Below are 15,746 nucleotides of genomic sequence, written 5' to 3'. Positions count from 1 at the left end.
GCTGGAATGCTAAGAGAGCTGTTCAGAATTCCCCACATCCTGATCAAACTTAAAAGAGTCATCGAAAATAAAGAAAGTTGTGATCCCGCAGTGCTGATAACTCCAAGAACAGAACAAGAATTCCCCGATAACCACTCAGCTTGCTTCCTGCAATAATTCTTTCCGAAAATAATGCTGTCGAATACTGATAGTGCGATCAAGTAGACTCCTATTAGGAAATCACCAATTCCGATTACACAAATTAGTACTGTAGTGTATAAATTGCTTCTTGTTTCAGAGTCTTTAATACAACTCGCTACTTTGCACACGGTGATGATATTAAAAATTGCTGCTAAGAGGCCCAACAACCAGCAATAAAGTTTCAAGAACCAGTTTTGGAGGATTTCCTTGCCACACTCTAGATTGCATTCATCTGAAAGATCAAAACAATCAAATCTACCGTCGCACTTCTGGGAATGAGATATCAAGTGCTCTTTTACTTGATCTGTCCGGTTGTTTGTATTCTCACAAACTATATGATTTGTACAGTTTCGTTCATCCGACATGTCACCACAGTCATCAACAAGGTCGCAAACTTGGCTGTACTTTATACATTTAGTATTCTTACATTGGAAAATTGTATTTTCATATTCACCTACATCGGACATTGACACAAAAGTCAGGTTATTGTTGTTTGCCAGAGTTTTGACTCGGCCAGGATACTGACCAGGACATGAATCATGTTCTAAAAAAGTGTCTTGAATAGGACACGTAGAGTTTAAGCATAAACCCATGCAACTGATAAACACATAATATTCACCGAAAAGACTATTGCAGTTTACTTGAGTTATAACAAAGTATAAACACAATTCCTCATAAAATAATAATTCTATGATCGTGTCACTGTAAACATGTGCAATGTGTTATATACCCCAAAATATCAATGGATTTAAATCTGATAATCAAAAATTTCAAGTCATTCACAATGAAAAAATAAAGCTTAAATAATTAGCATCTGAAAATAAAAAAGGGAAGGTATTCCTCGTGATTTTAAAGGACAAGGTTTTGATATGCAGTAAGTTAGTAGAAACCCAAATGTTCGCACCCTAATTTAATGAATAATGTCCAACTTATCTTTGAATCAACTTGTCAATAACTAGTTTTGTACTCATTTTAGTTTTTGAGGTATGAACTTAAGCATGCTGATTGGTGAAGTAGCCCAGAGCATCAGTCAGAATGTAATGAAAACCGAGAAAAGTCAAAGTGGGTTACAAAGGAGTACGAGTAGGCACTCGAGTGACATGATGGACCAAAAATCACTTAGTACAACCCCACGGGTGAGTAACACTAGCAGTACTAAACCAATAAATCTGAAACGAGTAACGTCTTATCTAACTGGTAACCATGATAACCATGGTAACCATGGTACCCACGGTAACTGCTAGAAGCTCAAAGGACGGTGACAGCCCCGAGGTTGTTGTGGAATGTATTGCTTATATCGGCGGAGGTGGGTGGTAGCTGGACAGGTCTGAAGATAACTGTGAGGTACAGGATGCCCGATTTTTTGCCATCTTTAGTTATGATATCGAATCCTTGGTCAACCATCTGGAATTTAAACAGTTAATTTAACAAATTTAAATGGTACAACATTAATTTTTTTGAAGGTTGTTTAATCTTATTTCAGTTCGCTGATAAGCTAGACCCGGGTCCCGACTACTATTTGTAATGTAGTATGTGTACTAATCGTGTATTGTTCTACCGGTTATTGTTTACACTGAGAAACCCTCAAAGTACTAAAATCAATAAATATGTTCAAGATGAGTTTAGTACATGCTCAGATGCCCAGTAAGGATTTGAAGGTCTCCAAATATGAAATACAGTAGCTAGTATCTTAATTAAGAATTAACTACTCGCAAACGACTTACTTTGGGTGCAACGTCATTTAGGTTGAGTCTAACTTTACCCATTTCGTCATTTCCTGATGCAGCATCATAGTCCATCATCTCTAGAGTCACATCTGATTCTATTATGTTGCGGACGAAGAAATCTTCAAAATGGTTAAAGACAGGGTCCAGATTGTTGTATACGACCTAAAAATTAAAATTAGTCTAATGGTCCAAGATTTTAAGATCTTCACTTTCAAACGGAACTAAAAAATGATAGTGGAAACTGGAGAAGTAAATAAATAACTGCAAAGCAGTCAAATATTAATGTTTGGCAAATGTTTAAATTCAAAATGCTCACCGGTGTCTTGAAAAGTTTCTCCCCGTTGAATTTCACTTTACAGTAAGGGTCGCTCTTACCGCGAGTATCCATAGCAGGCAGTCCAGTAGCTCTGCCAGATTAAAATGGATATTAAAATGATATAAATAATCATGGAATAGAAGAATTGTAAATTTGAGTGAAGAACTGAAGATAAGGTATTTGTATCCATTAAATCAAGCAAAAGCTAAGATAATCCAGATTAAAAACCGTACCTATCAGCATATTTAGTTAGGTTTTTACTAAAGATTATAATTATAGTGGTGCTAACTAATACACTACAAAATAGGTGTAAAATTAGTAACCTGTGGATGTGAAGGTACACCAGGCCAGATGAGCATCTGTTCACGTCCTCCCTAGTGAGCTCAGGAATGTGGAAATACTTTATATAATCTGTAACCTGAGGGAAATTCAAAGTTATTTCACAGAAGTCCCTTGTACAGTGTTTTGGGACGAGGAATTTCACGCTCATCAATGGGAGACATTACTGTTGAACAACACAAGCAGTCTTAACAAATTTGCAGGGAAAATTGTTGGATTCCGACCACATTTCTTCTATTTCACAATTACTAATTCCAGCTAATATTATATTATATTAATAATTGAAATTCCAGCTAACCTCAGTGCCACTCTGCCGTATGGGGATGTAAGGAAGCTCGTATGCTGTAGCTCTGACGACCAGCAGAATATTCTCGTTATGTCTCACTGATCTGTGAAGTTCCTTCTGAAACAAACGGAGGTTTAATCTCTGTCACAATAATAGACCATGCAGGAAGCATCCAAATCATGGAAAATCCACAGAGAATTCCACGCGGGAGTGTGCTCCGAACTCACTCCAAGAAAAGTAACAGTTTAAAACTACATTACAAAACTCACTGTTTTCTCTCGAATCAGACCGTTAACGTCTATTTTCATCTCTGCGAGCTTGTCGTCCTTCCCAAACGTGTGTGGTATGTACACCGAGAAATTAATCTGAAACAGAACGAGTGTTGTTAGTTTCAAAGCTTTGGAGTTCGAGACCCCTAAATATTACTCTACTCAAGACTCATTGCATTTCATTGTAAGAAGCGAAGTACATATAGGGCTTCAGTTTGTCGAATTGTCATTTGTATTGTCCGGACTGCCGAATATATCTAAAAAGGATATATATATACTCATATCTCACACTGCGACATTCAAAAGGTTATTAAGGCAACAAGAAAAAATAAAGTGCTCCGGGTAAAACGTAGAACCCACTGGAGAGTCTGTTTAAGACTAGGAGTGTAGACTAAGACTAAGAGGATATAATAACATCTTTGAGCAGTGTTTTAGAAAATGGTAACAGTGGCGTAACTATAACTTGTATACCTCCCATCACCCAATATCGCAGGAAAATGTGCTTCAATTTGTTTTCGGACGGACAAAGCTTTCGAGAAAGCAGATTTGTCTAATATAAATGATTTCTGCGTTCCGAAGAAAAACCTCGCGTTTTTCACCATACCTGATAACACTTCACTGTACCAATTCACCTACCAAGATATCCCAGCCCTACCTCACTGAATAGTTACGCCACTGAACGGTGAACAAAAATACAAGTCAATCCCAAATAAAACCTTGAAGTGCAATACATTATACAACCATTCACACGATTATCACTACCTCTTTTACGCAATTAGCCCCAGGGCATCGCCTTTTACACGTCTAAAATATGAATTAAGATCAATCTATTTTTAGAACATACGATCTACTATTGAGCACCGAGCCATTATCACAATCATTTTGCTACCTAAAAGCATCCCTACCTCTTGCTGAAGAACTGCAAGTGGGAACCAAACGTGACAAGTTTTCTGGGTCCTGTAAAATTCTACTTCTGATTTGAAATCTTTACCACCTGTGTTAAGAATACACTCAATATCTCGTTTCTTGTCGTTGTGTTGTTCAAGTTTGTCCTTTCGGATATCGACCTGGGATTTAAAAATTAGAATCACAATGGTGGATGAAGGCACAATTTCGGCGTCTTATCAAGTTCATTTCTATTGCATATCAACTTCATACCTTGGTAGGATAAGCTTTTATTACATGTACGTAAAGTATTATAATTTTATAATATAGAATAGTCGGCCGGCAAAAACTATGGTCAAGAATATTCTTCAAGTATACCAAGACAAATCCTCATTACCTGAAGATGCAGGACAGTTCTCTTCAATTTCCTGACTCCGAAGATGAGCATCATCTTCATCTCCTCCTGGGTCATGTCTATCAGGTATCTTCCCGGGTCCACTAGAGAGTCCGATAGTAACTCTTCTATTGTGTCTTGTAGCCAGGATTTTACATTCGGCAGCAGGTTCACATCTGAAGGAGTAAATACAAATATTACCATTTGTAATAGATTGTAAATAATTACGACGACTTACTTCGACTTAGGGCGGTTTCAACGTCCGAACAGGGATAGTTTTTTTCCAAATCTGTCTATCCAGCATGAGTTTGTTCATCTCCTTGCTGTCGTCAAGCCCCGTGAATAATTACCATTGTAATATAAAACTTCTAATTTGTAATTCTTGTAATACTTGTAATTAATTTCAAAATTTCTCACCGATCACTCCAAGACTCAGGTCGAATTTAATGTCAGGTCTTTCTCTGAATGTGAAGTAAACATGTTTGATGCAAGGAAAGGGGAGCGACTTATCCATTAGAATAGAAACCTGAAAATTTACAGAAACTTTATTTTCAGAATTTAAGCCATTTGTATAAAAATCTTCGTAAAATATTTAAAATATTCTAATATTAAAAACAATTAAAATATGCTAACACGTGAACAAAGAGTCCTTAAAACATAAACACTTCCCGCGACCAAGGAATAGAAAATTACTAAATTTGTAAAGCTTCACCTGGAGTTGGCCGGTGAACTTGAAACCTGTGAGACTGACATGTCCCAGACCTTTAAGATGAATCTTTACTTCAAACTCTTTCGAATCAATCCTGGGTCCAAGAACCAGTTCTAGTGTCTGGAATAAAAACTACTTACTCAATTGAAAACAAATTATATATTCGTTACACACAATAATGAAAAAAAAACTAAGGAAAATATAATATGTATAGTGAATTAAAATCAAGAGCTAAGTTATCAGAGAAAAGTTACAATCGCCGAGTAAATCTAACGAATTAACAAGAATCACTCCCACCTCAAGATCACGGTTATCAGCCCACTTTTCCCTGAAAGTCCGGCACCCCTCAATGTAAGGGGGATTCTGCCCGAAGGAGACACTCTCCAACACCACTCCTGTAACAGGTGAAGGGAGTTGTAGGGAGTCGAGGGTGGGTTGGGCTAGCTCCTTGATCTTCTGTTGCAACTTCTGGTCCACTGCCAGGTACCTGCGAGGATGTGCACCTGTTCAACTATTGGACAAATAGCTGCGATGAAATCCGTGGGTTCCAAAGGTATTAACAGTATAAGCATGATAGATTTTTAAATTTAATTTAATTGTTTGCTTTACATCTCTATTTTCTAAAAGTTGTAAAACTCAATTTAAAAATGACTAACCAATGTTTGATTATGAAGTTTAACCACTGCATGCTTTCGGTATCTGTCGATTTCTCGTTAGCATTCTTAGCGGCTTGTTGCTGCACATTCTAAAAATAGGAGCAACGAATTAATAGAAATGCGTTTTCAGGATGAGGTTAAAAAATCATATCGAATAATAAACGCAGAATGTTAAAACGGAAATAAATTTGAAAACATAAAAATATTTTCCCACCTGTTCAATCTGCTGTCTCTGTTTAGACTTGTTGAGATAGTGAAGGTACATGTAGGTAGCTAGACCTACCAGTCCCCCGATTACAGCCTCGTAAAACATCTTCTGAAACAATATTCTTGTCAAACACTACCGGTTGAAAGGCTGAAGTGCCAAGGAGTAGGCTGAACTAAAAGTTAGTGGTAGGTTCGACCTTATTACGCTAATATCTCTAAAATTAAATCGCTGGAATCAATAAAAATTGCTATTACAAATGTTTAAGTCAGCACGATATTTTTTCTAAAAATTGTCCTCAAAATAAATTATGCATACATTAAAAATATTATAATAGAAGTCACAATACGTGAGAAAAATTTCCGGTGCCATGCGATTGGACTCGTATTATTTTGCGTGACCAAAACAGTTCTTGCTCAATGCTCATAACTCCTCAGGGAAGCGTTTTTACCCTACGTCATGGGGGTGATTCGGAATCAGCGTCCAAAAATAGATCGATTGACGTTACTTGCATACCCTCAGGGCCTATCAACAATATTTGTAAACATTTGGGGAGAGATTTACTTTTAGTGGGACTGATGCAATCGCAGCGGTCCCAGTCTTATCTTACTCATCGGTCATTTGATTTGATTAAGCTATCTATCTTTAGCCTTTCCCTACCCTTTTATCATTCAGCTTAAGGGAGAAGGGGGCCGAGGATTCACCCTGATTTGTTGCGAATCTTGAATTCGAGGTAGCATTTGACCAACAAACTAAGGCCTGTGAAGTGTGAATATGCCAAATCACCGTAATCGAAACCAAGCTTTATGGTGCTCTACTTGTAGCTAAAAGTAGCTTATAGTGTAGCCAATAGTTTCCTGATCAGTTTAATAATTTTGATATGCACTTTTAATAATATACTCAGTGTTTACTAAAAACAAAGAAGCGAAACAGCAGCACGGTAAAAAGAACAGTTTACGTGGAACAGTTTACGTGGTAAGAAGGTTAAAACTTAACTGATAAATTGAGGGCACTTAACTCTAATTAACTGTAATAAATTGAGGCTACTATTACCTCTCAATATTAAACTTGTGCTTGTGTACATTTCTATCATCAGAGACAATGTGATGTCAAAGAGAGATAACGAACCTTGCTTTAAGAATGGCTATGAAACACGTGCTGTTTATTAACGCTCTATAACAATACAATAGAAGAATACGAATACGGATGTGTAGCTTTGATATCAGACCATCAGCCAAATCAAACAAAAGAGAATTTATATAAAGATTGTAACTGATAGATGCTGCACCGGAGCACTTGCCATGATCAAGATAGTTCAGGATTACTAGACTAAAACTCCTTTCTCTTGCTATTTGGCCGGCTTTTTGGTTTGATAATATCACGTCGACAAAATCTTTTGTCACTTTATTTTCTCTGCAATTGTGTTTCTTCTACAATCTACATGACAGATGTTTAGCAAGCGTGCGTAGAGCTGTCAGAAAACTTCTATGTGGTAACAGCCAAATAATCAGCCAAATAATCATAAAAACAAATTTAATCGTAGTTAATTTAATTAATAAAAGGGTACCTATGTAACTCACCTTGTAGGGGCGGAGTCCTGTTATTAATCACGTCATCACCCAGATGATATAATATCTAATAAAAAATTCGATAAGTTACAGTGTAATACGGTCGGGATTTCACTATTGTAATTTGCAGTTAAAAGTTGCAAAAGTATGAGCACGCTCAGACGAAACCCAAAACAAAATTGTCAAGCGATCAAGATACATCTGTAAAACAAAATCACCAGAAGGAACTAAAGTCAAACGTGACTAACGTGGGAGAGAGAATCAGTGTCGTGATCAAATTAGACCTCGTATATATTTCAGATAGAGCTATACTGCAGTGACCAAAATAAATGCAAAAGGCACCAATTAAACCATTTACCATTGGCCGATTTAAAAAAACTTTAGTTATTTTGCTTCCTCAAAGTTTTGTCTGCAATATACTGAAAAACCAGTCCCATAACTCTTACCGTTACTTGATTAATATATAGCATTCCTGAATTGAAATTGAACGCCAACATATAATTTATAACATTATTCAGAAAATAAAGAGCAACTACAAGTTCAATTTACTACGGATTAAGTGTTATCGTATAAATCTGTGAAACGATATAATAGTTATAGTTGGCACAATGTATTAATACAATGTAATAAACTGAGTACAGTGTAATAAACTAAATACAATATGTAATAAACTGGATACATTAATTAAGCTGAATACAATAAATTATACTATTCATTAGCGCAACTGTGTTGTACACAACTGACAAGTTTGAACAAAAAAAAGGTGCCTTAAACTTGATCCTTTTTTTTGGCTAATTATCAGAACGATCAGAAAAATTCAAAAGTATTGTGCTTATTGCGGTAGGGAGTAAAAGCAGGAGACAGAGTTGATTTTAATAAACTTCGTTATATCAGCCTATAATACAAGTAACAACAAACAGCATTTTGACAGCAAACTACGCGTAAATAAGATAGAAAATCATGTAACAAGACAAGAAAACGCCATCTGATCAACAAAAGAGAAGAAACAAGAAGAAACAAGTCTTAGAGCTGGATCAGGATTAGCAGTGATATTTGATACAGCACCACTAGGTATATATATTGAGATATTAGCTAGGTTAGATGTGCTGCGTGTATATATTAGACATGTTAACTAGTAAAGTGACCAGGTGACCATAACACTGTGAAATATGACATCGTGAAATTCAATTAAATGTGAGATTTAAAGAAATAAAATGTATGATTCCTATTATTGTGATGGTTGCTGTGGTTACTATAGTCCGCGTCACCCACATTGCCTCTAATTATATTCATTTTATGGCTCTGAAACATCTTACTTTCGACTATTATGCACGATGGAGACTGACTAATGATGTACAAAGTTACAAAGTAGGAAATAATATTGCTTTATATTTCCGAAATAGAAAGCAATAAATAAAATACAATAAGCTATTAAAATGATGAAATGAATTAATAAATTGCACAACGATAAAAATCTTTATAACGTTGAGACGAAGAACACGTTTGTCAGCCGCAATGAAACTTGATATGAAGGTTAACAGCAATAACGTGATATATTTTAATAACCTTATGGATATGCTTTAATCTACACTACTTAATTGGCTTGCACTTGGCAGATTAAAGTTAACAAATGCCTGATCTTTAAGTTATACCAGCGCTAGAGCGCTTGGCTGTATTATTTCTAGGTATAATATAAATTAAATATCAGGAAAATGTGCCTGAAAAACGTGCGAAACAACTACATTCGTGGCCTAAAGATAGACACTGTACTAAAATCAACATGATCGACAGTGACACTGAAGACACATAAAATAATAATCGTAGAGACTTAGAGAGATGAAGGATTACAGAAATAAGGGATCATCTCGTATTACATGATTTTAAGGGTACCATCGGCTATATAACCTGTCTCTCTGGAATGCTGGTAATGTGACGGAGAGACCCGAAACCGGCTACTTTCGCTTTATATATTGCTTCCTTCCCTTTTACTTCTATTCCTTCTATTCCTGGATGTAGTAGATAACGAAGTTGTGAGACTTTAATTAATGTAATATGTATGTCTCCTAATAGGCCTTATAGGATCAGCTACTTTCATCCTTCAATACTTAACAACCTGTCACCTTCAATAACGTATTAATGTTTGTTTGGAGGTTTTAGCAAGGTTTAGAGGGGGGGGGGGAACAGTGGCACAGCTGCTCATGAAATCTAATGTAATCTAGGAAATAGTGCACCACGAACTGTATGACACTCAATAAATTAATGAGAAGGTGAGAGTGGACGATATCTAATTAATAACTAACGACTATAAACGTATTGACGGCCTCGTATTACAAGTGATATATACTATAGTACTATAGTACAAACAAAAGGTTCCTCAACAAGGACTCAAAACGGCACTATAATACGTGTAAATGACAAAATAGCTGTACACATTGAAAATTACCAATATTTCGCAGAACAATAAACTCATGTACACAGGGTCGCAGTTAACACAGCAACCAATATGTCATGGCTCATTCTATTGTTCTCGGGCCTGCCACTCACTTTGGTAGAAAATGTGATCGCAATTTAATTTTACGAAAGCGATGATCGCCTGATTGGTTAGCTGATGTATTTTTACAAACAAGAGCCATTTTGTTGAGTTTGTCCAACTACCTATCTCCATGTAGCCCCTACAGTGTGGTATTATTATCAAACCCTCAGCAATAATATATTCCACATATAATAATACGTGGATAATAATATTATCATAATATGTATTATGCAACACTGTTATAATATACTGATATAGTGGGGAATTATCACTACGACACAATCAGATAACTAACGAAAAGAAACTTTGAAAGCAACAAAAAACACCTCACTAGCCAGTGTCGTGAACAACAGAATGTAGAATATTGGCAGCTTGCCAAACAGCGAGTAAACACTAAACAGAGAATGTATCGAGGAACTATTAAATAATAACTGTAGACCCGGAATCTACACATTGAGCTGTACCTACCAAGTACCAGGAGGGACGTAATGATGTGTACTACATACACACATTATAGATGAGACAATGACATCTCCGCAACTTACAAAGCGAACTTTAAAGATTAGCAGCACGACAAGCAAAGAGTAAAAGGAAATAAAATCTACTCAATCTACTCAATAGCATGCTGGCTGCTGAGTATCATTTAACATCTAACATTCGATCCTCATGCAATTAAACATTTGAAATAGCATATTTCATAGCACATTTTACAGCTAAATTCACGCTAAAGGCATAGCTCGACAAATCATTAATTCAGAAAACATAATCACATAATATGTGATGTGTCTAGGTTACACAAATATGAGAATATGGGAACCTACTCAAAACCAAATAGCAACATATTCGAACACGCGCCTCACCAAAAACTTCTGATCCCACGGTATAAAGAGATGCTTGCGGAGTATAGTAATTATTCCTTACATGGCGCGTCATCCTCACGCGTGAGGCATAACATCCTCACGCGTGAGGCATGACGCGCCATGTAAGGCAAGGGCGACGAGGAGCGGACATACACGATAACATTCTGTGATTGTTTGCTTCGTGACCTGAAGAATCAGTGGAACAGGGAACTAGGAAAAACACCCACTGATGGTGCTATTGCAGGTTTGGAAACTGCGAAATAATTAAAAAGCTAACATTTATAGGCAACCATTGTTATGCTGTATCCTTTTTATAAATAAACAACAGAAGGACACGGAAAGTTGAAGCATGGACATATAAAAGTTATAAATAATGAATGAGAAATCAGTATTTAAATTGAAGATTATGTTCATGTATACCTATTAATTAACAGAATCACCAGGAGCCCTGATTTACTTGATTCCCAGATTTCATGCGTCCTATCCGGTTACTTCCACTTCCAGTTACTTCCACTCATAAAATCTGCTGAGGTGCAGATATGTCAATTATTGTCTACTGCTAATTGTCTACTGTCTATAAATAGAATATAGTTATAGACGGACTTTATACATGTATAGTTATGCATGACCATGCATAACATAGAGTTGTAAATGAAGCCAATAATACTTATTGAAGAACTAGAAGTAAATATGGTTTGTATGCCAGACCACACTGTTACTACTGTGGTAAATTGTGGCAATTGTATCTGTAAATATGTATAAATGTTAGCTGTGTACGAGTTGTCAGCAATAATAACTCATATTTAGAACTTCGGTCAGGAGAACTGAATCACAGTTTCGATGAAACGCCCAATAGATAAATATAATAAGCAGAGCGTGCTTCTGTTTGTCGCAAACAACTAATCCACTTAACTCATTATATCCTGCTTACCCAGCCTGCAACTGTCACTTCTGGAATTCATTTTCCGGTTGAACGCACATTTGACAACCTGTCTGTGAAATTGTTGCTACCCCCTTGCTCACTACTCAGTTAACAAAGCTTTTTTTGTGCCATCTGTATAATATCAACTTTGTTACAGTGTAAAAAAGCTTCAAATTGCACCAAAGTTTTCCAGTTTCTTATTCTACTTCCTGTCTAGCCTAAACACCACCACAACCATGACTGGCAAAGGACTGTCCCTGCGACTTAAAGTAACAGCCCCAGAAGAATGTTCGGGAACTAAAACCAACTTTGAAACCTCCTCAGGAACTTGCAACCTCCACACGTGCGACTTCTGCGGGGAGGAAATAATAGCGACGACGAGCGGGTTGGTAACCATCAAGAACAAAACTTACCACCCCACCTGTGTGCAGTGCCACCACTGTAAGAAGCAGGTGGATGGCAGTCTCCTGGATAACAGTGGGAAGATGGTGTGTGGACAGTGTTTGAGGAAGAACTTCGGGTCTAATGACTATAAAGTGAGTTTGAAGCGGGAGGAGAGTTTGTCCGTGAGAAGCAGAGTTGAGTACGAGAAGGAGCCGCCAGTCAGCTCGGGGGATTTGTGTGAGTTTGAGAGGGTGTTTTTGGAGTGCCACAACAAGTATAGGGCTCGCCATAAAGTTCAGCACTTTGTGTGGTCGGACAAGCTGACCGCTAAGGCACGGAAGTGGGCGATTCATCTAGTCGCCGAGAGCAGGCGAAATGGGGACACTAATCTGTTGGCAGGGGAGTCGGGGGCTGAGAAGAGTGGACTGGGTCAAACGTGCTGCACCATCTCTGCGATGACCAAACCGGCACCCTCCAGCATGGCTGAGAAAGTGTGTGGGCAGTGGTACGAGACGGGGAGCACTTTGCTGTTGGCAACAATGCAGTGAACCCGCAAGCAGCTTCCTTCACTCAGATGGTATGGCGGGATTCTAAAAGGGTTGGAGCATGTCTCATGTGGCAGGGTCAGCAGGCTCTCATCGTGGCATTTTACTTTCCCCCTGGAAATGTTGAAATGATTCGGGAAATGTTAGAAAATGAGGACTCCAACCGACAAGAGAGGGTAGAGGGATTCTCTTTATCTACCGAGTGTGTCCTGACTCCGCCTTCATTCCACAGACCGTACTCTAAGGTAACGTACAGGTCGAGTAATATGAATTTGTCCGTTATTTTCATCGAAACGACTGATGTGCTTACTATTTTAAAAGACGAGTTATTATTACAATTTGTATAAAATATCACGACTGTCCGATCCGTGATTAAAATTGCTTATAGAAATCTCTTTACATGGTCGAACAAGTGTAATATATAATTGTGTGCGTGATTTTTGACCATCGAAACTACTTGATTTGTGGCATAACTATTTTAAAAGGACGATGTTTATATTATTACAATAATGTTTGTATAAAAATATGCGATCGGAATGGCTGTCCGTATCAACGTGGATTAAAATTGCTTAATGTTGTAAATTTAAAATTTTTGTAAATCTCCCTCTCCCTCTCCCTCTCCCTCTCCCTCTCCTCTCCCTCTCCCTCTCCCTCTCCCTCTCCCTCTCCCTCTCCCTCTCCCTCTCCCTCTCCCTCTCCCTCTCCCTCTCCCTCTCCCTCTCCCTCTCCCTCTCCCTCTCCCTCTCCCTCTCCCTCTCCCTCTCCCTCTCCCTCTCCCTCTCCCTCTCCCTCTCCCTCTCCCTCTCCCTCTCCCTCTCCCTCTCCCTCTCCCTCTCCCTCTCCCTCTCCCTCTCCCTCTCCCTCTCCCTCTCCCTCTCCCTCTCCCTCTCCCTCTCCCTCTCCCTCTCCTCTCCCTCTCCCTCTCCCTCTCCCTCTCCCTCTCCCTCTCCCTCTCCCTCTCCCTCTCCCTCTCCCTCTCCCTCTCCCTCTCCTCTCCTCTCCCTCTCCCTCTCCCTCTCCCTCTCCCTCTCCCTCTCCCTCTCCCTCTCCCTCTCCCTCTCCCTCTCCCTCTCCCTCTCCCTCTCCCTCTCCCTCTCCCTCTCCCTCTCCCTCTCCCTCTCCCTCTCCCTCTCCCTCTCCCTCTCCCTCTCCCTCTCCCTCTCCCTCTCCCTCTCCCTCTCCCTCTCCCTCTCCCTCTCCCTCTCCCTCTCCCTCTCCCTCTCCCTCTCCCTCTCCCTCTCCCTCTCCCTCTCCCTCTCCCTCTCCCTCTCCTCTCCCTCTCCCTCTCCCTCTCCCTCTCCCTCTCCCTCTCCCTCTCCCTCTCCCTCTCCCTCTCCCTCTCCCTCTCCCTCTCCCTCTCCCTCTCCCTCTCCCTCTCCCTCTCCCTCTCCCTCTCCCTCTCCCTCTCCCTCTCCCTCTCCCTCTCCCTCTCCCTCTCCCTCTCCCTCTCCCTCTCCCTCTCCCTCTCCCTCTCCCTCTCCCTCTCCCTCTCCCTCTCCCTCTCCCTCTCCCTCTCCCTCTCCCTCTCCCTCTCCCTCTCCCTCTCCCTCTCCCTCTCCCTCTCCCTCTCCCTCTCCCTCTCCCTCTCCCTCTCCCTCTCCCTCTCCCTCTCCCTCTCCCTCTCCCTCTCCCTCTCCCTCTCCCTCTCCCTCTCCCTCTCCCTCTCCCTCTCCCTCTCCCTCTCCCTCTCCCTCTCCCTCTCCCTCTCCCTCTCCCTCTCCCTCTCCCTCTCCCTCTCCCTCTCCCTCTCCCTCTCCCTCTCCCTCTCCCTCTCCCTCTCCCTCTCCCTCTCCCTCTCCCTCTCCCTCTCCCTCTCCCTCTCCCTCTCCCTCTCCCTCTCCCTCTCCCTCTCCCTCTCCCTCTCCAGGAGCATTATGTAATTTGGTTTACTATTATCGAACTAGGCTAGCTATGCAATAAATTTGCCACACGTGACCGACCGTGTCTTGTCTGTGACGAAATGCAATCATCGTCAGAACTTTCTTTTAGTTTTAGTCTGCGTCCCGAATGGGTCCAGTATTTTGGTGCGTTCGTAAATGGCGGTCATCGAAATTGCTCACTGGACTTGATTTGTCTGAGGTTTTAAGATCATTTATACTTGAAGATATTTCGAGAATTCTGTAGGTTTATTATTGCCTTATTTATTTTTTATTATTGTCTACGGTACATACAACTTTTTTATTATTGTCTATACATAACTTAACTTCCATTTCATTCTATATTAAATGGGTTTAATGGTATATCTTATAAAATAAAACAATCTTGGAATTGAGAATTTAAACACATTATTTCGAGTTTACCCCTTTCAATTTGCCCTCGCGAGTTCATTATATTACCTTACAAGACATGTTTATGGCGGCCTAATTTGCGACGACCGAAATTTTGGCGGTCCGAAAATATGGCGAAATTGAACAAAAACTGTCAAATTTCGGACGTTACAGATAATAAGGGTATTTTTCCACCTTTTTTTGTGACAGTAAGCAGTAAGGAAATTTCTGAAATTCGGTAAAATCATGTTCAAACTTAGTCTGTATTAAGACTGTAAGACTTTCATGTTAGCACATAAATGTATTTTAATGCAATTTTAAACTGTATTGCTTGACATTCAATTCGTCATTGGTGTGGTAATAATTTTCCCAAGATGCCAGAATTTATTTATTTATTTTACTTGGTATTACTTTTTAGAAACAAAATAAAGCAGTGAAGGCACAGTCATTGAAATAAGCTAAAAGATAATGCGACGGATTTTATTACGACGACCGAAATTTTGGCGGTCCGAAAATATGGCGAAATTTTCGGAAAACCGCCACATTTCGTACGTTATAAATATGTCTTGTAAGGTATACTGATAAAAATCATTTTAGGCTGCAAGCAGGAGGATAAGGACTCCTTGGATTACATAACATGTATTTCTTCTGTATCGTCCTCAATAAATGCAATAGATTTGTAATAAGGTTATTACACAATT

At 39.3% G+C, this 15,746-nt stretch overlaps 1 protein-coding gene across 2 annotated transcripts; it reads right to left on the bottom strand.

Annotated features, from left to right (window-relative positions):
- Positions 1 to 848: 848 nt before the first annotated feature.
- On the bottom strand, positions 849 to 7,610 carry LOC134819187 (uncharacterized). Of its 2 annotated transcripts, none has more exons than XM_063828980.1 (14): positions 7,547 to 7,610; positions 5,976 to 6,077; positions 5,762 to 5,850; positions 5,403 to 5,592; positions 5,109 to 5,225; positions 4,814 to 4,922; positions 4,400 to 4,572; positions 4,023 to 4,184; positions 3,118 to 3,213; positions 2,861 to 2,965; positions 2,547 to 2,641; positions 2,224 to 2,314; positions 1,905 to 2,069; positions 849 to 1,584 (listed from the first exon to the last, which is right to left on the bottom strand). In XM_063828980.1, the coding sequence occupies exons 2-14, from the start codon at positions 6,072 to 6,074 to the stop codon at positions 1,429 to 1,431; spliced, it is 1,647 nt and encodes a 548-aa protein (XP_063685050.1). In that variant the 5' UTR covers positions 6,075 to 6,077; positions 7,547 to 7,610; the 3' UTR covers positions 849 to 1,428. The 2 variants fall into 2 exon arrangements, with proteins under 2 accessions (XP_063685050.1, XP_063685051.1); XM_063828981.1 differs by having other exon boundaries at positions 5,976 to 6,074; positions 7,547 to 7,609.
- Positions 7,611 to 15,746: the final 8,136 nt, after the last annotated feature.

This window comes from Bolinopsis microptera, chromosome 8, assembly GCF_026151205.1.
Source record: "Bolinopsis microptera isolate Bmic1 chromosome 8, MBARI_Bmic_1.0, whole genome shotgun sequence".
In the NCBI taxonomy this organism is placed as follows: Eukaryota; Metazoa; Ctenophora; class Tentaculata; order Lobata; family Bolinopsidae; genus Bolinopsis; species Bolinopsis microptera.
The sequence above is the reverse complement of the archived record's forward strand: the minus strand, read 5'-3'. Positions and strand labels throughout refer to the sequence as shown.

Bases quoted from the DNA above. Each gene is read 5' to 3' on its own strand.
- LOC134819187 (XM_063828980.1), bottom strand. From the start codon at position 6,074: ATGTTTTACGAGGCTGTAATCGGGGGACTGGTAGGTCTAGCTACCTAC. The intron at 5,851-5,975 runs GTGGGAAAATAT...TCCTATTTTTAG, and splicing joins AGAGACAGCAGATTGAACAG to AATGTGCAGCAACAAGCCGC. The intron at 1,585-1,904 runs GTAAGTCGTTTG...TTTAAATTCCAG, and splicing joins TAAATGACGTTGCACCCAAA to ATGGTTGACCAAGGATTCGA.